The sequence below is a fragment of the Felis catus genome, chromosome D4 (genome assembly GCF_018350175.1).
Source record: "Felis catus isolate Fca126 chromosome D4, F.catus_Fca126_mat1.0, whole genome shotgun sequence".
NCBI classification, from domain to species: domain Eukaryota; kingdom Metazoa; phylum Chordata; class Mammalia; order Carnivora; family Felidae; genus Felis; species Felis catus.
The window spans coordinates 6,396,407-6,419,856 of record NC_058380.1 but is presented as its reverse complement, the minus strand read 5'-3'; the positions used below and the strand labels follow the sequence as shown (position 1 = coordinate 6,419,856).

The 23,450-nt window shown below is 41.2% G+C and overlaps 1 protein-coding gene across 5 annotated transcripts in view; it reads right to left on the bottom strand.

Moving 5' to 3' along the window:
* The window catches only part of PLGRKT (plasminogen receptor with a C-terminal lysine), a 44,336-nt gene extending 32,382 nt beyond the window's left edge, over positions 1–11,954 (bottom strand). Inside the window, exons 1-3 of one of the 5 annotated variants that reach the window (XM_011288234.4) lie at positions 11,826–11,954; positions 10,458–10,557; positions 8,529–8,615 (exon numbers count right to left, since the gene is read on the bottom strand). In XM_011288234.4, coding sequence (XP_011286536.1) covers positions 8,529–8,609 — 81 coding nt within the window. In that variant the 5' untranslated portion in view covers positions 8,610–8,615; positions 10,458–10,557; positions 11,826–11,954. Of the gene's footprint in view, positions 1–8,528; positions 8,616–10,457; positions 10,558–10,834; positions 11,038–11,292; positions 11,383–11,581; positions 11,717–11,821 lie in introns of those variants that run through there. The other 4 variants (XM_011288235.4, XM_011288236.4, XM_045042458.1 and 1 more) reach the window with 4 other exon arrangements.
* Between the last annotated feature and the right edge of the window lie 11,496 nt (positions 11,955–23,450).

The window sequence follows — 23,450 nt, the reverse complement described above, 5'->3', positions numbered from 1 at the left end:
TTTACTGAGTTAATAAATAAGTAAAGTGACCACCCTTGTTCAAGCAATGAAAAACTAAAAATGAATTAAAATTCACTCTGATCAGATTTATGAAACAGAATTATAGTTGAGGGAAGCAAAGAAAAAGAAAAGCCTTCTGGCAGTCTATAAGTGGATTCACTGATCTCATTTAAGTTTGTAAACAAACCTAAAGCCATTGTGTCCCCTTTAGAGAACTGATTGAAGGGTCCTGGACCCAGTGTCAGCAGGGAAAGGCTAGGTAGCACAAGACCAGCTTGGTGGCTTGACCCTTGTCATTTAGTTGTTTCCCTTTGTAGAGATAAGTGCCTGTGGCATCAATGACCTCATTATTTCACTTTCATTTCCTACCCTTCCTGAATATGGACAGAATATAGGAAATCATAACTATTTTCATTAACTCCTCTAAGTGATTCCATTAAGTGATTAATATTTTGCCCCACATTTAAAGAGATTTGCTGAAGATTTTTAGCAACCTCCTTAAAAGTCAACTAATGTATTGTATTCTGTGTATTTACCGAATCCTTCATAATGTAGTTAAACTAACTTATTCCTATCCATTTCAACTTTAGTAGAAAAGAAACTGGAAGGTTGTCACTGTCTTGAACTTCAGGTACTTGAAGACCACTAATAGGCCAAGATGCTCTTTTCAGAGACCCTGAACCCTGATGAACAGATTCGTCATCTGAGTCAGTTACAGATTTAGTATGTGACTCCTAATCTTAACTGTGCAGTGCCTGACTTCTTTATGTTCATAAAGAATGAGCCTCCTGCTAACTGGATAGCTACATGCAAAAGAGTAAAGTTGAACCCTTACTTCACACCATATAAAAAACTAACCCCAAATGGGTCAAAAACCTAAATATAAAGCTAAAACTATAAAACTCTTAGAAGAAAACACAGAAGCAAATCTTTATGATTTTGGATTTGACAATGGTTTCTCAGATATGACACCTAAAGTACAAGCAACAAAAGAAAAAATAAATTGGATTTCACAAAAATTAAAAGCTTGTATTCATGAAAGAACACTGTCAAGAGAGTACGAAGACAACCCAAAGAATGGGAGAAAATATTCGCAAATCTTGTTTGATGATGATCTAGTGTCCATCATGTATAAGCAACTCCTGCAGAGTCAAAAACAAAAACAACCCAATTTAAAAATGAGCAAAGTTTATAGCAGCACTCTCAACAATAGCCAAATTGTGGAAAGAGCCTAAATGTCCATCAACTGATGAATGGATAAAGAAATTGTGGTTTATATACACAATGGAATGCTACATGGCAATGAGAAAGAATGAAATATGGCCTTTTGTAGCAACGTGGATGGAAATGGAGAGTGTGATGCTAAGTGAAATAAGCCATACAGAGAAAGACAGATACCATATGGTTTCACTCTTGTGGATCTTGAGAAACTTAACAGAAACCCATGGGGGAGGGGAAGGAAAAAAAAAAAAAAGAGGTAGAGTGGGAGAGAGCCAAAGCATAAGAGACTCTTAAAAACTGAGAACAAACTGAGGGTTGATGGGGGGTGGGAGAGAGGGGAGGGTGGGTGATGGGTATTGAGGAGGGCACCTTTTGGGATGAGCACTGGGTATTGTATGGAAACCAATTTGACAATAAATTTCATATATTGAAAAAATAAATAAATAAAATAAAAAAATAAAAAAATAAAAATGAGCAAAGGACCAGAATAGACATTTCTCCAAAGAAGATATATAAATGGCCAAAAAGTCTGTGAAAAAATGTTATTAGTTATTAGGAAATTTCAAGTCAAAACCACAATGAGCAACAACTTCAAACCCATTAGAATGGGTAGAATTAAAAAAAAAGAAAAGAAAAGAAAAGAAAAAGGAAGATAACAAGTTTTGTCAAGGAAGTGGGTAAATAGTAACTGACACACCTTTTCGTAAGAATGTAAAATGGTACACCCACCAAGGGAAACATTTTTGTGGTTCCTCAAGAAGTTAAATATAAAAGTAGGTGATCTAGAAATTCCGCTCCTAGGTATATACTCAAGAGTTGAAAAGCAAATGTTCAAACAGCAACCTGTATAAGAATTTTCATAGCAGCATTAATCACAACAGCCAAAAAGTGGAAATATTAATGTCTGTAAACTGATGAGCAGATAAACAAAATGTGGTGTATCTACACAGTGGAATGTTGTTTAGCCATAAGTAGGAATAAAGCTCTGACTCATGCTACAACATAGAGGGACCTTGGAAAGATTATGTTAAGTGAAATAAGCCAGACAAAAAAATAATATTGCATGATTCTATTTATATGAAATGTCCAGAACAGACAAATCCATACAAAAGCAGATTAGTGGTTGCCAGGGATTGGGGTGATGGGGAGTGACTGCTTAATGGGCATGGGGTTTCTTTTTGATGAAAGTGTTATGGAATTCAGTAGCAGAGATGGTTACACAACATTGTAAATGTCACTGAATTGTACACTTTAAAATGATGAATTTTAGGGGCGCCGGGGTGGCTCAGTCAGTTAAGCATCGGACTTTAGCTCAGGTTATGACCTCATGGATCGTGGGTTCGAGCCCCGCGTTGGGCTCTGTGCTGACAGCTCAGAGCCTGGAGCCTGCTTTGGGTTCTGTCTCCCTCTCTCTCTGTCCTTCCCCCACTTGTTCTCTCTCTGTCTCTGTCTCTGTCTCTCAAAAATAAAAACACTTAAAAATTTTATAAGATGATAAATTTTATTTGTGTTTTACCACAATAAAAATAAACCTCAAGAATAATCATGAGTGAGGGACAAAGGTAACGGGGATAGGGACTGGCCACAATGAGTTTCAGAGGGGTAAGTTGAAGAGAGTTCTAAATCTAAGTTGGTGAGCTTGTGTTGACATGGTGATCTTTTAGTCAGGGTACTTCCTGGCCACTTCTGGTTCTGGAACCATCTCCCACTTGCTCGTCCTTCCACATACAGAGTTGGCTGCTTTCCTCCCTCTTCACTCCCTACTTTACTTTTGGGCTCCTTGTTGCCACAAGACTCTCTACCAAGCAGACACTGCACTCTCTTGTTTTCCTCAGAACATTAAGCCCTTCTTATTTCAAGAAGCTTTCACCTCAAAAAAAAACCAAAACAAAACAAAACAAAAGCAAAAAACAGATGAGAGGGCATAAGAATGGCAGGCTGTTGGGAGTTATAGGGGTTTAAGCAATTTCAGAAAGTTCTCATAATAGTTATTGCTGTTCTAATTTTTATATATTTGAAAAAGCATGTATTGAGTATACATTATGTTTTATGTTGCAGAAACAATCCTATCAGAGTCCATGCTGCTATATAGACAAATTACTACAAACTTAGTGGCTTAAAATAACACAAATTACTATCTTATACTTCTGGACATCAGAAGTCTGACACAGGTGCGAATGGGCTAAAATCAAGGTGTCTGCAAGAATCTCCTTTTCGAGAGTCTAGGGGAGAATCTGTTTCCTAGCATTTTCCCGTTTCTCCAGGCCACCTGCATTCCTTGTGGGGGATCCCTTCCTCCATGTTGCAGTCCAGCAACATCACATCTCTCTCTCTCTCTCTCTCTCTCTCTCTCTCTCTCTCTCTCTCTCTCTCTCTCTCTCTTTTTAATTTTAACTCCAGTGTAGTTAATGTACAGTGTTATGTTAGTTTAAGGTGTCATTATAGTGATTCAACAGTTCTGTGCATTCCTCACTGCTCATGTAAGTGTGCTTTTAATGCCCTTCACCTATTTCACTCCTCCCTATCCTGCCTCCCCTCTGGTAGCCCTCAGTTTCTTCTCTACAGTTAAGAGTCTATTTTTTTGTCTATTTTTTTCTTTGCTCACTTGTTTTGTTTCTTAAATTCCACATTGGTATTTCTCTCTCTCTCTCTCTCTCTCTCTCTCTCTCTCTCTCTTTGTCCTCACCTCTCCACTTTTAAGAATTTGTGTGTTTAGGGGTACCTGGGTGGCCCTGGGTGGTCGATTGAGCATCTGACTTCGGCTCAGGTCATGATCTCACGGATCGTGCATTTGAGCCCTGCGTCAGGCTCTGAGCTGTCTGCACAGAGCCCAGAGCCTTCTTCAGATTCTGTACCTCCCTGTCTCTCTCCCCTTCCCCTGCTCATTCTCTGTCTCTCTCTCTCTCAAAAATGACCATTAAAAAACTAAAAAAAAAAAAAAAAAAAGAATTTGTGTGTTTAGATTGGGTCCACATGGATCACCAAGGATAATTTTCCCGTCTCAAGGTCTGTTCCCTTAATCACATCTGCAAGGCCCATTTTGCCACAAGATAATACATTCACAGTTCTAGAGATTACTGTGTGGACATCTTTAGGGAACGAATGTTCTGCTTACCACATACATACACACAAACGTCTGGTTATTTGCAGCATGACTCACCCTTGATGATAAATTCCTTGAATTTAGATGATAAGTTCCTTGAATATAGAGCACATACCTTAGGCATTTCTGAGTCCTGCTTAGCATACAGCACATTATTTTATATATATTAAATATGCATTTTTTGGTTTATAACTATACCTCATTTCTTTAACACCAAACTAACAATAGACATACAATCACGTATTTTTTAAATCTTGAGTTTGTTGTCTATACACAGTAAACGGTGAATAAACTACCTGACTTATCTTTACATGGATCATAACTGCTTTGCTTACAGAGTTCTAGAGCACAGCAAAGACTTATGGAATCTTCCCTCATTCTTTCTGCTTTCCATTTTCAGTTTCCATTCTGTTATATAATATCAAAATGCTTTTCTGGCCACTCAAGAGATACGAAATTAGTTTAGGTATGCCATCTAATGGCATTTTAAGAAAGTATTCATTTTTCTTTGATACTTCGTTTACTTGAGTATAGCCACCATCATGAGTAAGAGATGCTAAACAAAGCAATGGGAAACTGAAGTTTGCTAATGATACGAAAACATCATTCTTTTTTTTTTTAATTTTTTTCAACGTTTTTTATTTATTTTTGGGACAGAGAGAGACAGAGCATGAACAGGGGAGGGGCAGAGAGAGAGGGAGACACAGAATCTGAAACAGGCTCCAGGCTCCGAGCCATCAGCCCAGAGCCTGACGCGGGGCTCAAACTCACGGACCGCGAGATCGTGACCTGGCTGAAGTCGGACGCTTAACCGACTGCGCCACCCAGGCGCCCCTGAAAACATCATTCTAACTAGTAGTATAAATCCCCTCTAGCTCAACTTGAACCAAAGTTGTAATGAAGAGAAACCTTTCTGATTTGAAGTCTTTTACAAATTCTTATTAATCAGACTCCAGTGACTGATTTAATTTCCTGATTAGCTTACTTAAATTGAAAACTATTTGGTTCCATCTCCAATATGCATTGTGTTAAATCCCTGCCAATCATTGATTATAATTATGTAGCATCATGGAAAACGAAGGGCAAAGACCTCAAACTAGACTGTGCATTACAGTCTCCTGGAGAGCTTAGAACAGTGACAGCATGCCTGGCCAGGAAGAGATCTGATTGGTCTGGGGTGGGACCTTAATATCCCAAAGCCCTGAGTGAGTAGAATGTACAGCCAGTTAAGAACCTGGGCACTGGTATGAGATGTAGCTGAATCTCTAATTCTTGTTCTTTTCCCTGAATGAAAAAAAAAAAACCCCAATAATACAGAATGGTTGAGTTATTATTTATCTCCTTTTTTACCAAAAAAAAAAAAAGAAGTAAGAAAAAAAAACTGGGAAAAGTATTCTAGTCATTAGGCTTTTCTTTAATAAGAGTTCTGCTTTATTTCTTCTCTTTACCCCTTTTATTGAGATGCCATCAAACAGGAAAAGCACCAAAAGACATGCCGTCATGGGCTAAAGGCATTAGTACATATGATGTTTCAACTGGGATTTTTAAAAATATTTTAAAGAACTTACAAAGACAAGAAATCTTCTACCCTAGTGGCCCATTCCTTACATTTTCTGAGTCCTGCCCAGTCCCAGGGGCTCTGGGATATGAGGTCAATTCCAGACCGGCTTTAACTGTTTGGGCTCACTCAACATATAGGATGGAACCTGTAGGTAGCTTCAGGTGTATTGTGATAACAAAATTCTTCAATTTAGTAATGGGTTCATCGGTACTCATTTTATTATGCTTCATAACTTATAAATATATTCTCTAGAATGTATCAAATGTTTTGTGATACTTTTTTTTTTCAATAAAAGAATAGCTCTAAACCCTAAGAAAGATGTTAGAAGTTTAATTCCTTTAAACAGGAAATATCTGAGGACCCACCTAATCTTCCAAAATTTCTACAGATTATGTTTCTCTCTAGCCTGTCCCAGTTAAGATCAGAACTCAAGTAGCTTTAAGGTGGAAAGCTGCTTTAATAGTGTTGATCTACATTCTTTTTATCATCCTTCCTTGAAATTAGAAGATAAATAATAAAGTATATCCTGATCAACAAAGAAAAACTAATCATCCCTAACCAAACACATGTTGTGAGAATCAAACTTAATGGGCCATTCCTGTACTTTTTGCTGGGTAGGCCAAGGATATAGGGTCTGACTGTTCTTTACATGGGCCATTACTCAGGGTTGTGTTTGCAGTGAGAAACCTTGAGAAATGAAGTAACAAGTCTTACCTAAGAGCAGCCTGGCTGACCAGTCACGGTAAAAGTAGTAGATTCCATAGCTCACTGTTCCTCCGCTGTGTCCCGAACCCATTGTACCCACCTCAGCATCCAATTAAGCCAACCCGCATGCCCTCTTGAGACTTGAGGGGCACAGGGAAAACTCATGCCAACCTCAAGCTCATGCTGCTTACTGTGCTATGAGTAGTGAAGTCCTCTGTCTCTGATGGAAGTGTCTCCTGTATTCTGCCAGTGTCCAATAAATAGTAACAGGCTGATGTGTTATCTTGCAAATAGGATAAAATCCCACACCCTTCACATATCCTGACTTCAAGGGAATGGATGTAAAAATCTATAGTTTCCAAAGATCTTGGACAAAAGACTCTCTGGGCATATGACATTCTTGGCTGGTTCATATGCCTAATGTTTAATCTCCCCTAGGCCACTTTTCTGTGTTACAAAAATTCAGTTTCCATTCTTTAAATTGTCCCATTCCCCCAAAAGAAATCGTTGTCCTGCACAGGACACTCAATAGCAATCATGGCAGCAACCATGAATACTTATAAAGTGAAAGACACTGTTTTGAGGACTTGAGGCATTGTCCCATATACTCTCTTTACACGACCATCATTATCCTCAAAGCAACCTTGTGAAGGGGATACTGTTACCTCCAGTTTATAAACCAGGAGGCTGAGGCACAAGTCATACAGTTAGGGGTAGAGATGGGATTCAAACCTAGCTGGTCTGTCTTTAGTCCTCACTTTTAATCACTCACCATACTGCCTCACAGTAGGACCTTCTATCCCCAGGGCCATAATGAACCCCAGAAGCCAAGAGATCTTTGTTTGAAACCTTAGGAAAATAATTTCAGTCAAACCTTTACAACGTTTCATAATACTTCCTGACAATTAGGCAGTTAGACAATATCAGGCAATTAGACAATCTTCTACTTTGCTACTTCTACTTTGCTATCAGCCTATGTCTAAATCCAGTGTCAAGTTTTCACAGTGTGTATTAATTTCCTATTGTTGCTATAACAAATTATACTTGAAGCTTAAAACAGCATAAATTTATTATCTTATAGTTCTGGAGTCAGAAATCCCAAGCGGGCTGTGGGACTGTGTTCCTTCTGGGCTCTAGGAAAGAATCCACATCCTTGCCTTCTCCAGCTTCTAGAGGCTACCTGAATTCCTTCTTTGGCCCTTCACTCTATCTTCAAAGCCAGCAGTGTAGCATCTTCAAATCTTTTTTTTTTTTTCTCTCTGACTTTGACCCTCTGTTCTCTCTCTACCCCTTATTTTTTTTAACATTTATTTATTTTTGAGACAGAGAGAGACAGAGCATGAATAGGGGAGGGTCAGAGAGAGAGGGAGACACAGAATCCGAAACAGGCTCCAGGCTCTGAGCGGTCAGCACAGAGCCCAACGCGGGGCTCGAACTCACAGACCGCGAGATCATGACCTGAGCTGAAGTCGGAAGCTTAACTGACTGAGCCACCCAGGCGCCCCATCTCTACCCCTTATAAGGACCATTGTGATTACACTGGGCCCATCCAGATAATCCAGGATAACCCAGGAGCTTCCTTAGCTCAAACTCCTTAACTTAATCACATTTCAAAGTCTCTTTTGCCATGTAAGGCAACATATCCACAGGAGGTTAGGATGCACATATTTGGTGAGGAGAGGGGCATCATTCTACCTCCCCTATACTCTAAGCAGTTACGTCTTCCTTTGGTATGGAAATTTTTATACTAGGATCTAGACTGGAGATTTAAACACGCCCATTTACCAGATAATTAGTAATCCATTTCATTTTGGCTCCAAGGATAGAGGCCCATGAGCATTTTACTTTTTGGGGCCAAAGAGAACAATACTGCTGGAGTATGTCATAGAAACTTTAACCACTGTAACAACATAAAAACTTAATTGTTTGAAAATGTACCTGGAGTCGAGCATTCATAAGCATAAACTCCTGTTGGTTTTTCATGTTTTCATTCATAGATTTTGAGAATATAAACCCCATCTTCACCTAAAATGTAAAAAAGCAATGAGGCTTAAAATGATATATTCTACATGTATCCTCATATAGGATGCTTTGGACTGTCCATATAACAAATACCAGATACCAGATACCATATAAAAATGTAAAAAAAAAAAAAATCAAATTCTGAGCTAGGAACACAGTGTGGATTACAGTCCATCCTTCTAAGTAGCTGTCTGATCTTGGGCAAACTTAACCAGCATGGCCAACATTTGCTAGCCTACGACCAGCTGACTGAACGAAGATGATTTCAGAATCTCCTCCTTCTCTATAGGTATACAGCTCCATGTTTCCTGATTTTGCTTCCCACTGTAAATCTTGAAGAACTGAATACTTAAAAACAAACAAACTAAAAGATCACTCTCTCTTCTGTGAGGGACAGTTGTATAGACCTTCTATACAACTGGATGACAGAAACTTTGCTTCTGAGAAGGGATGATTCAGAAGATGCATTGAGGACACCTTGAAGACAGATTTCTCTGTGCTCCTTGCATTTGTGTTTAGGAAGTTTTAGGTGTTTCCAGGTCACTATGTCAACACTCTTCCTGTGATCCCTGGCCCTCTCCTATATACCCCTATTGTGTCACCCACTGGTGATATCCCTTGGCCATCCTCTTCTGGCTTCACCTTTCTCTTCAGCTTCTACTGAAGGTCTCAAGAGGGGAAGAACATAATGACACTTAAATGTCCTGGGAAAAGCAATTTTTAAATGAATACATGGTATTGCCTATCTTATTTATCATGCTTAGGAAGTTCTTAAGTGCTCTATCACTTCTAGGGAGCCAAAATTTCAATTTTTTGTTCTTAATCCAATTGGGTAGGTACAGAAGGCCTTCGGTTTATTATTAATTTTACTTTCAGAAGATTGAAAAAACTTAGGGGAGCTACCACCGCTCTCCCCTCAATAATAGTGCTGATTCTCTTTGGTAGGCTACCAAGCAGGTTGTGAACGTCATGTCGGACCGACCAGCCTCAGTGCTTTCCAATGGACCCACACCGTTCTGTAGGAAACCCAGCAGAGCTTATGCTTTTCACAGCCTTATCATGAAATAGTGGGTTCTGGCTAGCTGGGGAGAAGATGCTGGGGGAGGGAGGGAATTTTGTGCCAGGTGGTAGAATAGTTATCCTTGCTAACTAGGTTCCAGGCAAGTGGGCACTCCAAGCCAGACTTCAGTGACTTCCCTGTATTCTTGCCAAAGATGCATTCTTGATTTACAGGGACCTCAGAGCCAGAGTCAGCCTCAGTGCTGGGCATAGGAGGCTGAACAACTCACTGGAGAGAAGAGGCAGGTCATGAGGTTTCTCTTCCCTTCTGCCACAGCCCCACTCCGTCCCCTGTCCAGAGAGTCAGAGGCCACCCACTGAGGGTAGGGAGATGTAACAGAAGTTCTTTCCTTTTCCTGAACTTTGGCACCCCGAGTCAGTTGTCTGCAACAGCAGGCCAGAACTTGCTTGAAGGAAGTAGCAATATATTATCCATCTTGGAAGTCCCCATGATGTCTTTTTCCCATAAATGTTTTCATAGAACATGAGTGATACAAGAGAAATCAAGCTTAGGTCACTTGCCATTCTTTTTTTTTTTTTTTTTTTTTCCTGCACATAGGAGTAGATGATTGAATTTTTACATATGTTACAAACATTTATGAAGAAAACAGCTGTCCTCTAATCCCATTCCTACACACACACTCTCACCCTGTAAATTATAGAACTGTGTCTCTTGCAGTGCCCCTGTTGAGAAGGGGGTGGCATCTCTCCTGAAGTGGACAGACAGTGCTCACATCAGCCATCTAGGAAGGAGAAACTATCTGGAAGGTTAGGGTATAGACTTACCTGTTCCTGGGCCTCAGTTTCTTGGTCTTGCTCCCAAGGGTTAAATGTAGAATCCAATCAGGATGAAGAAGTTCCCTGTGGTCCCCAAGGGAACCCACACCTGAAAATAAGTGTACCACACCTTGTGAACTATGTCCCAGAGTTCAGTATCTTCAACCTTCCTCTCCGTCCCCACCCTAACAAAGGCATTGTCCAAAATCTAAGCGGTTCCTTAAGGTGTCCAGAATACTTTCAGCTTTCTCCCATTCACAAAATATTTATCAGAAAATAAGCAAGAGTGATCTTGCAATAGGGATAACTTTGAATTCACCAAATTGAATAAGGTGTCTTTCAAAAATTACAACTTTATCACTGGTGACAAATGTCTTACCACTTACAGCTTAGATACCAGTGTGTCTCAAGGGGCTGAGAATGCTGATTCGGGTCCCTTCTGCCTTCATTTTTCCTTTGATTACTCCTGAGACCTTAGAAAGGGCTCTTCAATGCCTCAGGCCCTCAGCTATGCCATCGTTTAAGATGGGAAGAGGTATATCTGAGGAGAATAGGTAGGGGCTGCAAGTTCCGGGCAGCCCTACTCCTGTCACCCCTGGGAACTATGATTTGATTTTACTTAAGAAAGAAAGGAAAGAAAGAAAGAAAGAAAGAAAGAAAGAAAGAAAGAAAGAAAGAAAGAAAGAAAGAAAGAAAGAAAGAAAGAAAGAAAGAAAGAAAGAAAGAAAGAAAGAAAGAAAGAAAAGAAGGAGAAAGAAAGAAAGAAAGAAAGAAAGAAAGAAAGAAAGAAAGAAAGAAAGAAAGAAAGAAAGAGAAAGAAAAAGATTCATGACCCATGCGTGACCTGTTATCCAAATGTCTGTGCTGATTCATTTCCTGATCAAATGGTACATTACCTACATTTAAGACTAGTGGCACATTACAATAATTTCCTGTACGTTTTTGCATCCCTCTCAAATTAAGTCACTCCCCCCCCAGCGAATTCCAGCTCAGAACCCACAGCTTCCGGGAGGTTTTCCCTATGGTAACTCCACCCGCCCTCCCTGGACCCAAATGCCGAAACTTGGGTATTTCCTGCAGTGGTATGCGGATTTCCGCGGATAATGCTCTGCCTCCTTTCCCAGCTCGATTACATCGATTCTGGAGAAGCCAGGGTTCTTGCGAGGAGAGCCCGCTCTTTCGAAACGAGGTTGGGGCTAGCGGTCAGCACCCGGGAGGACGAGAGGAGAGCCAACGAGGGGTGCTCCCGAGGAGCGGGCGCCCCGCGCTGCCCGGCAAGCCCGGGACCCCGGAGCTCGTCGCCGGCAGAGGCGGCCGCGCGGACTCCCCCCTCCCCATCAGCCTTCGGCCAGTCCCGCGGGCCCGGCGCTCACTCACTGGGCAGCAGGCGGCGGCCGAGGTGCGGGCAGCAATCGCAGCGAAGGCCTCCAGGCCCGGAATCCCTTCCACCGAGACTTGACCGGGACTCGGCGGGCGGAGCCTCGGGATTGGACGGCCTTGACAGTGATTCCAAGGCTTAGCCAATCAGCGCAGCCCTTGGCTTCCTGAAAGACGCCCCTCTCCTGCCCGAGGCCTAGTGTACTGTGTCCCGCCAGGTGCCCGGGAGAGAATGGCGAGATCAAAGAGGCAAATTCAAACCAACAGCGGCTCAGCTGTCAGGTTTTGAGGGGACGAAGAGGCCTCAGTGAGGTTTGTAAGTGACCCATGTATGAGAGAAATCCCTGCTCCCGCGCCCAGCTGAGCTTCTAAAGAGTTTAAGGAGCCATCTCATTGTTACTCTCCAGAAGTGGTGTCAACCACACTGTTGGGTCTGTTTTCCAGAAAAGAATGTGTCTGATGAGAGGTTGTCACTTAAACATATGATCCACAGTTGCATTTTTTTTTTAATTTAAATATAGTTGACACACAATGTTACATTACATTCAGGTGTATATCGTGATTGACAAGTCTATATACCGCGCTCCCCACAAATGGAGCCGCCATCTGCCCCATACAACCGGATTACAATACCATTGACTATATTCCCTAGGCTGTCCCTTTCATCCTCGTGACTTCTCATCCCATAACTGGGAGCCTGTGTCTCCCTCTCCCCTTCACCCATTTTGCCCATCCCCTTACCCCCCCCCCTCCCATCTGGCAACCATTGGTTTCTTCTCTACTTATGGGTCTGTTTTTACTTTTGTTCGTGTATTCATTTGTTTTGTTTTTTAGATTCCACATGTAAGTAAAATCATATGATATTTGTCTTTGACCTGTCTCACTTAGCATCATACCTTCTGCCTCCATCTACACTGTTACAAATCGCACAATCTCATTATGGATGAGTAATATTCCAGTGTGTGTGTGTGTGTGTGTGTGTGTGTGTGTGTGTATACCACATCTTTTTGTCCATTCATCTGTCAGTGGATACTTGGGTTGCTTTCATATCTTGGCTATTGTAAATAATGCTGCAGTAAACATAGGGGTGAATATATCTTTTTGAATCAGTGTTTTTATTTTTTTAGGGGAAATACCCAATAGTGTAATTACTGGATCATATGGTAATTCAGTTTTTAATTTTTTGAGGAACCTGCATACTGTTTTCCACAGTCGCTATACCAGTTTGCATTCCCACCAACAGTGCATGAGAGTTCCTTTTTCTCCACATTCTTGCAAACACTTACTTCTTTTGTTTTTGATTCTAGCCATTCTTACTAGTGTAAGGTGATATCTCATTGTGGTTTTGATTTTCATGGTTTTGATTTCCCTTGATTAGTGATGTTGAGTGTCTTTTCACATGTCTGTTGGTCATCCGTATGTCTGCTTTGGAAAAATGTCTGTTCAGGTCATCTGCCCGTTTTTGAATTGGACTGTTTGTGTCTTTTGGCGTTGAGTTGTATACATTCTTTTTTATATTTTGAATATTAACTCCTTATCAGATATATCATTTGCAAATATCTTCTCCCATTCAGTAGGTTGCCTTTTTATTTTGCTGATGATTTCCTTTGCCATGCAAAAGCTTTTTACTTTGGAGTAGTCCCAGTAGTTTGTTTTCTTTTGTTTCCCTTGTTAAGGCCAATGTCAAATAAATCACTGTCTATGTTTTCTTCTAGGAGTTTTATGGTTTCATCTCTCACATTTAGGTCTATAATCCATTTTGAGTTTATCTTTGTGTATGGTGTAAGAAAGTAGCCCGGTTTCATTTTTTTTGCATGTCGCTGTCCTAGCTACATTTGTTGAAGAGACTTTGATTTCCCCATTGTATTTTCTTGCCTCCTTTGTGGATTAATTGGCCATATGAATGTGGGGTTTATTTCTGGATTGTCTATCCTGTCACTGCACAATAGTATGGTACTGCACAATAATAGACACAAAGCTCCCTGTTCCCTGTGAGTAAGCACCAAACCAACCTCCTAGGCTTGCCTTAATGCTGTCAGCACTGACCCTTCGTATTCTGGAGCTTGGGTCCTACATTCCAGACGCTGTTTGTTGAATGGCTGGATGGGGAAATCTTACCAGCATTCATGTTCCCAACTGTGGGAGCGGGTGTGTTGTCAAGGTATCCTTTGTGCCACAGGAGCAAAGCCATATGGAACCTCGATTCTTTAAGGCAGGATATCAACTGATGAAAGAAGCAGGGAATAGTATTTGAGTGCAGAGACCCTAGCATAAGGACCCCTAGATTCTATGTCAAACTCTGTCACTGTCGTTTCCAGAAATCTCTAAAACTATATTATCTCTACAATAGGACTAAAAGCCTTCGAACTTATTGGACTGTGAGGACTAAATGACATAATGTATTTAGGCAATTCTCACAGCGTCTGGCACATAGTTTGTATCCAATAACCAGTCATAACCAGCAATAGTTGGGAGCAGAAGGGGCCAGAGGGGTGGGACAGTTACTAAAACCAGGCAAGAGCCACAGATGTGGCTGTAGGTGAGGGCTACCCAACAGAAGCTATGCTGTTCAGCAGAGGAAGGCAGTCAGTACTGACCATTAGCCCAGCAGGGTGAGATTCTGTCATTGGAGCCACTGCCACACCCTCAGCTCCAATTGAGGACAGGGTGGAAAAGAAAGGCCCGTCTGTGTCCTCTCATGCTCCGATATCCTGCTGAGGTCTTCCATTAGCTGGATCTACCCCAAAGCCAAAGATGAGGAAACCAGGCTCATGCAGTTTTTAGAGGTCAGCCTCCTAGGCACAAAGACTGCTGGGACAAATGGAAAATGTCCAGCACACCATTTCTACAAACTTTGACCATGTTTGGAAGTCCTAGTTCAAAAGAAAGGAATGTTTCTACCACAGGACTCAGCTGTGGTTCTATTGAATTGGAAGCTGGATCTGCCCCCTTCATCATTTTGGTTTCTCACTGTGATGGAATTGGGATAACTGATCCCAATTACCAAGGAGAAATTGGGTTGCAGCTATACAATCAGGGCAAGGAGTTCTCTGCACGATGACCAGAGATTCACTGGGCATATCTGAATACTCCCATGTGCAGTACTAATGGTCACTAAATAACTGCAGGAACTTGATAAGGTCGAGACCACTTAAATTTCAGAACATGCAGAAATTAAATGTTGTATCACCACACCAGGCAAAAAATTCCTGATCTACAAAGGAACCGCATAGGGCAAGGGAAACATAAATGAAGTAGGAAGTTATAATTATCCATTTTAGCCTTGCAACAAGCTGTTGAGACAAACAGACATGTAAAATGTTAATCATTTCTTCCTTGCCCCTCTTTCCTTGTTACCTTGTGTCAAGAGTGCTGGTGGAGACAAATATTACAATTTAGTTTCTAGGTCAAAGTATACCCAAATTGACATCATCTCAAAGCAGTATAGTGGTTGGTAGTCTTCTGATTCTCATGTGTAGGGGATGAGCTTCTCTTCACCCGATCAATGGCAAGAATAATTGCTGAGTGGCAAAACAGGCAGACCATTTGGTTTTCTGTTTGCCTTTCCTCATATCCACTCTTCCTCCCCTGCCCTGTTCTATGCCTCTAGAGGCAGATCTTTTTTGGAGAGTATCACCTGGGCTCACCACAGCTCGTTTTGTTTCCATTTGTGTTTGGACACTTCGAAGAGGAGACTGGAAGCAGGAGGAAAGAGGTAGGATATGTTTTCTACTTTCCTTCTCTGTTTGGGACTGATGACCTAGTTAGTAGTGGCTGGGTCTTTCCACAATTGGAACTCTTGACCAGAGGCCTCTGTTCTGTGGCTCTAGCTCATGGAGCTCTGGAAATGCTTTCCTCCATTGCATGTTAGTGCAGAGATGGTATGGACTTCCCACGGTTGCTAGTTGTTGATGGTTCAGGCCCAACTTCATGGTTCTCTTAATCTCACCCACACCCTCTTAAATAGTGTATTCATTAACATCTCTTCAGTTGAACCGAGTAGAATTCCAGTTCCCAGTGGAAACCCAATGGATGCACTTCAAACGATATATCTACATTATACTCTTATATGTATGATATTGTTCACAATTTTATTTTTTTAAATGTTTATTTATTATTGAGACAGAGCATGAGCAGGGGAGGGACTGAGAGAGAGAGGGAGACACAGAATCTGAAGCAGGTTCCAGGTTCTGAGCTGTCAGTACAGAGCCCAATGTGGGGCTCGAACTCACGAACCACGAGATCATGACCTGAGCCGAAGTCAGATGCTTAACTGACTGAGCCACCCAGGTGCCCCGATATTGTTCACAATTTTAAGATAGAAGTGAAAAAGTGACCGTAGAATATATACCTTTGGAATTAAGAGAAATCTAGGTATAGTTATTGAACACAATGGAATACGGGTAAGAGGATTAAAGGAAATTATTTCAGTATCAAATGACATATAACTTTGGGTGTTTGGGTGGCTCAGTTGGTTGAGTGTCCGACTCTTGATTTCAGCTTAGGTCGTGATGCCAGAGTCATGGGATTGAGCTCTGTGTTGGGCTCCATGCTAGACATGGAGCCTGCTTAAGATTCTCTCCATCTCTCTCCTCCCATCTCCCACTCTCTCTCTCTCTTAAAAAAAAACAACAACATACAACTTTAATGAGTATGTGTATTATTTATAACTGTCTGAATTACTGAATGTTTGTATGTTTTTACACACACACACACACACACACACACACACACACACAAATAGGTGCTTTTAATCGTTTTGCATGGTAGCATGATTTTCATGTTAGATAGCATTCATACATCCCACCTTTTAAAAGTAGGCTCCACACCCAGCACGGAGCCCAGCACGGGGCTTGAACTCACAGCCCTGAGATCAAGACCTGAGCTGGGATCAAGAGTTGGACAATTACCCAACTGAGCCACCCAGGTGCCCCCATATGTCCCATTTTTAAAAGGTGTATGACTTTCTGCAAGTGTGTATACAATTTTCATTGTTGGATTTTTCTTTTTTTGCTACTGTCAATAACACTGTGATAAACAGCTTCATATATATAACCATTTAATATGTTGATTGTAAATACCAAGTTGAGTAGTACACATATTTTAGAATTGATGTAAAATCCTCAACTCATTGAAAGTCCTTCCCCCCAGGACCGTAAAATTATTCACCATTTCCCTGTATACCATAAAGTAGTTTTTAAACAAACAACATTTTTGAAAATTCAAGGTATGTATGGTAGTATTTCCTTTTAACAGAGATGCTTTCCCAAGGACTATGAATTTCTCCATTAATCTGAGAATGAGGTTTAGCCAAGAGCCTCGGTCTGTGAAGGAAGGCATCTAGGTGCACAGTGTGGGCTGAGGCCAGAAGCTCTTCAGTAGTAAGCTATTCTGGAACAGTTTCCCAAGCTGTGGGGAACACGGTCTAAATTACAACCTTACACCTGAATCATGGAACATGTTTATACATTTGAACCAACAGAGAACATCACTGAGTTTTGTACGTTCTCCTGCTTCCCCCAGCCCCTGGCAATTCCTAATCTGCCTTCTGTCTCAATAGATTTGCCTATTCTGGACATTTCACATAAATGGAGTCGTACAACGTATATGGTCTTTTGACTCTGGCTTCTTTCACATAGTATCAGGTTTTCAGGTTTCATCCAAGTTGTGGCATATAATACTGCTTCGTTCCTTTCTATGGCTGAATAATATGCAAATGTGTGGGTGTACCATCTTTTGTTTATCTGTTCAAAATTGATGGATGTTTGGGGGCACCTGGGTGGCTCGGTCAGTTACTTCTGACTTCAGCTCAGGTCATGATCTCACGGCTCATGAGTTTGAGCCCCACGTTGGGCTCTGTGCTGACGGCTCAGAGCCTGGAGCCTCCTTCAGATTCTGTGTCTTCCCCTCTTTGTCCCTCCCCCACTCACGATCTGTCTCTCTTTCAAAAATAAATAAACATTAAAAAAATTTTTAAATTGATGAATATTTATATTATCCCTATCTTTTGTTATTATGAGTAACACTACTATGAACAGTTCTCAGGCAGATATAGATATAGATATAGATGTAGATATACATATAGATGCAGATATAGATATATGGGAGTGGAATTACTGGGTCAGATAGCAAGTGTGTTTCAGGTTTTTTTTCATTTTTTTAATGTTTATTTTTGAGAGAGGGAGAGAGAGTGGGGGAGGGGCAGAGAGAGAGGGAGACACAGAATCGGAAGCAGGTGGCAGGCTCTGAGCTGTCAGCACAGAGCCCAACGTGGGGCTTGAACCCACGACCCGTGAGATCATGACCTGAGTTCTAATCAGATGCTTAACCCACCGAGTCACCCAGTTGCCTCTTTCACTTTTTGAGGTTGAACAAATACACAGTGCCAGCAGCAGTAAGCAAGGATACCAATTTCACTGCACACTTGTATAGTAGTTAAGAGCTTAGGCACCAAAGTGCCTGGGTTTGAACCTTGGCTGTGCCACTTCTGACTGTGGAAGCTTACACAAGTTACTTAAGCACTGGTGCCTCAGTATCCATATCTCTGAAATAGGGGTGATAACGGTACCCTCCTCATAGGATAAAACTTAAGGAAGCTAATATATGGGAATTACCAAGACAGTGTCCGACATGTACAAAATCTATGTCTTACTATATTAATCTTTACTATAATGATTGCTTTTTGTTCTGTTAATTTGATAGTTGAAGAAAGTGATGATATAGTATGCTGAGGTGTGCCATTGAGATGGCGTAATTGGAGATGACAGTAATTTAAGGGGGCAGCAGAGTCGAGGAAAGCTTTCTTCAGCAGGGGCAAAGGGTGATTATATTTCAGAGTGTAAAGTGAATAAAACCAAGGCTTCACATGGTTCAGTCCAAGCATGTAATGGCTTTCTAAGGAAATATAAACTGACAACTGAAATACTGAAAAATAATACATAAGCTTACTGAAGAATTTCCTGCAAATGTTCTCCTCAGCCTGTTTTTTTTTTAAATTTTTTTTTCAACGTTTACTTATTTTTGGGGGGACAGAGAGAAACAGAGCATGAACGGGGGCGGGGCAGAGAGAGAGGGAGACACAGAATCGGAAACAGGCTCCAGGCTCTGAGCCATCAGCCCAGAGCCTGACGCGGGGCTCGAACTCACGGACCACGAGATCGTGACCTGGCCGAAGTCAGACGCTTAACCGACTGCGCCACCCAGGCACCCCACTCCTCAGCCTGTTTAACAGACTCCAAGATCTTCTCTATATATTTCTCTCGTTCCCGATTTTTTTCCACTCACAGTACCTATTTATATTTCTCCTCCTTCTTCCTTCTTCTCGACTATGAAAAGACCACTAGACTAGACCCGGGTTGACTTCCTCTTTCTCCAGCCCATGTGGCTCACATGACTCTGTTCTCCGCCTGTGACTCTCAGCCTCCTGCACCCCTGAGGAATCAGCACAAATACCCTTTTTAAAAATTTGAGAACAGTCTCTGAACTCTGATGAATAAGGTGATCCACTTTATTATCTATTACCTTTCCTTTTCAACTCTTCACAAGAAGGGCACAACATATGTTTGTGCTACCCAGGGACAACAAAAAATCATAACCAGACCTCAGTTTTAATTCTGTTTCTGTTGTTCCCATGGCAAGCATCCCTGGAAATGCTGTACCACTTGGCCTGCCATAGTCCCATTGATTTCTTCTAAGTGAATCTGGGAACAAGTATTTCAACGTTAGAATGTATTCTTCCCCATGTCAGCTCCCCATCTTCCTCTTGCCCTCCATAAACACATGAAAAATGATGACCTAACTGGGTTAAATCATTTGTGGTTACAGCAGGCATTAATTATCCCCTTTACCAAAACCAATCAAATGAGGGTTATTTCCAGAATTATTGGAGTCTGTGAAATACAGGGTGACAGATACCAACCCTACTGCACCAGAAGCAAAACTAGGACTACCTTTCCAACCCAAACCTAGGCCAGCCCTCATGGGTGATGGGGAAACTGCTTATCTTCCCTGCCCATCTTTCTTTCTCAAAACAGAAAGGCCGTAATGTCCTTTCAGTAAAAGGTGGGGAAAAGAAAAAAAACAACTACTTCTCATTCTTTTATGATGAGTCTGCAGTCAGGAGTGGCAGATTAAGTAGATTCTCAATCCTGTGACTTGGATGTGACTATAACCTTTGAATAAGCACTTATTCAGACCAGAGAAGAAAAATCAGTTATTTCCTTCAAAGGAAAGGCTTTGAAGACTTTTAGGTATTGAGAACTCACATAGTTCTTGGTTTAAATCTCAGTGTGAGTATAAGATAATACTTCTGGAGGCAATTCTACAAGAGACACTGGAACTAAATCATGCCCTTAAATCAAGTGAAATGACTCAGAGGGGACTGTTTGACTTGTATAACATTCACTTACGTAATTTTTAGTCTAGGCTATTAAATCAATAAAGAATATTTTCTAGTATCTTCTAAAAGGGTATCTCCCACTTGTAAACTTTACTTTTAGTGGCCTTCATTTATTGAGATGCCTTAGAACTAAGTTATTTCCCATAGAGTCCCAAAGTTCCACAGCATTGATTCAAGTCATAAGTATTTCTGTGGGTTTATTAATTCCTGAGGACAGGGGACATTGTTGGAGATCTCATCTTTGTTTTCAAGTGCCCACAGCATGGGAGCTCCCCTTTGAAGGCTAGATAGAACTCTTCAGTTGGCCAGCCCATCCCCAGCTGAGGACAGGGAGGAAGGAGACAAATACAGTGTAAAGTGAGAGAAGCATCTGAACATGGGTGTCAGGAGATGACAGCTGCTTCTCTCTGACCATCCCCATGTGTGAATTCCTCCTGTATTTTAAGCACTTGTGTGACTAGGGCAAAGTGTTATCTATGAAATCTGTTTGGCACAGATGTACAGATTATGAACAGATGATGAAGGAGGAAGCCAACAGAAGGCAGCAGGTGGCGGATAGGGACACAGAGAGAGAGATGGGCATAACACAGGGCAGCGGTTTACAGTTGCACACAATCAAAAATAGAACGTGGAGACACATTTGGATATTCTCTCTATCTAGTAATAAAATGCATTTGTAAACTTTCAATGCAAACCAAGCAGGTTGTTGATATTCTTAAAGTCTCTTTATTTTATCCTGTTTGTGATGATCAAGAAAGTTTACTGGAAATTGCTCCTTCACCAGGAAATTGCTAATGGCACTTCAAGCCCAGTTGTTCAGAACCTACAGTCTATCCTCCTTTTAAGAACAGAACAAAGATCATCTCTCTCGTTTTAAGGGCAAATGTGGAAGTGGGATAGGCAGAACTAGAGTGAAGGGTGGTACTGATACTTGTTAACCAAATTACAGGAAAGGGTGTTACGTCTGCACTTGCAAAGAACTCTTGGTTCAGTTTTTCCTTAAACAGTATACCATCAGTTTTCAAAACTTTAGTGTGCACATGAACCACCCAGGGATGGTGTTGAAATGTGCATGTCCAGACCAGCCCCAGGAGAACTGGATTCAGCAGAGACCTGGATTCTGTATTTAAACACCTACGCCAAGTCAACTGTGATGCGAGTCAACCTTAGAAACACGCTGAGAAATGGCACGTTGGCAATGATGAGTTTTTTCCTCTAAAAATGAATAGAGTAAGAGCAGCGAGAAAGGATATGGCAATACTGAAGATGATCTGGATGTCTCATCCCACACCTTCGGCTTCTCACTGGTCTCCTCCTGTCTCAGCACTTCTCCGTCTACTTTACCCAAATCACAAAGTCAGGATTGTTTTGATTCTCATGTATATTTTTACGTTTTTTAATTTTAATTCCAGTATAGTAACATACAGACTCTCATATATTTTTTGAAGCGATAAATCCTCCTTTTTTCTAAACACATCCTGGTTTTTTTGTTTGTTTGTTTTTTAATATCTCCAGACGGTACCAAAAACTTCATTAAGAACCTCGATAAGCTGTATGGGAAATCAATGGCTGAAGGGTGAAAACAGGTGGGGAAGATGAATAAGATCAGCAATCATCAAATTACTAATATGTAAATCACTGAGCAGCAATCTGAGTAAATACTTTCCATTCCCATCACTGAGTTCAGAGAAAGGCAGATTCCATTCACTCTCTGCCTTCTCTGTTGATCATTATGTAGATCCTGGACATCACCTCAGTAAAGCAAACAATAAACTAAACACCCTCCCTCCCCCCTCCTCTCAGTTTGAAAAATTATTCATAGATCATAGAGGCCATCTAAGAGGATATTACTTAATCCTCACTACTACTCAGTGAATTGGTTGCTCAGGATAACTTAGCTAGTTAGCAGCAGGTGGCTCTAGAGATAGTTTTTTTTCTTTCTTTTTTTCCTCACACAATAGTCATGACCACACTCACAGGGCATGAAATCTTGTGTCCTGGGTCTTAACTCTCATTTTTAGAAAAATGAAAGATAAAATAGAAAATATCAGACAAAGTTGGGATAATACTGCGGTATTCCACTATGTGGCCTCAAAAAGAGATTTGAAAGAGGGAGCGTCTCAGCTGAATCTCCAAGTATATTTACAATTTGATTGAGGCTAAAGAGAATTTCACACTCTCTACCAGATTTTTAAGGCAGTATCATCCTCAGTATTTTTCTAGGTTAAAGAATAAAAACGTGATACTCTTGAGAATCTGAAGTCCTACTTGGGAAGCAAATGCCATAACCAAGGCAATGGACATCTTGGTATTCATCCGTTATGCAGTATTTTGAATTGCAGTTGAAATAAATAAGCAGGAAAGTCAAAACAATGAAGAGTTCAGGTTACCAATTTAAAATTACAAAGAGAGGGAGACAGAGAGAGACCAGAAGGGAGGGAAGAAGGAAGGAGGAAGAGAGGGAAGCACCTACAAGTCCAGCTATGGGGAACGCTTAAGTAAATTATGCCATCACCCTCTGTGTGACTCACATGGTTTTTAGCTAGTCTCCTCCATGGGTCTGGAGGGTTTTCCTTATCTTCGCCTAGAATGTGCTAACCTAACCTGAACCCCCAAGGATGGCAAGACAGCAGGGATCGAGAGCATTCTTAAAAGATGTAACCGGTGATGGGAAGTTCTTTTCATGTCAAAACAACCTAAGTTTCATTATGTCGAGGAACTTTGAGGAAGTCCTCCAAATTCACGTATTAAAAGTATATTTCCTATTACACACACGCGTACTTTCTAGAATAAAAACCAAAGCCATATGGGCTTGCCATTTTACTTCGTATGTATTGTGGAATTACATCCAGCTACGACAAGATGTACCATCTTGTGAAAAGCTTTTATCGGAAGGCTGTGGGGGTTGGGGGGTGGGGGGAACCTGATGGGCAGAACGTCAGGTGTCTGGATTCCTAAAATAAAAGCCATCTGAAGTCTTTGTAATCAGCTCAGACGTCAGTTTGTTTTCAACCTTTGTTTTATTTTTTCAACCTCTGTTTTAAAAGAATAGGTCGGAATTATTAGATTGCTTTAATGCGGAAGCTTTTCTCTTTAACAGCTGATTTACAAGAACCCGAGCCTCTACTTTCGCTTTCGGTTTCTACTTTTTCTCCTAGAACGCAACCGCTAACTCCCCACTAAGAGCCCAGCCTAGAGAACGGATCAAGGACGAAGGGCGCGCCGGG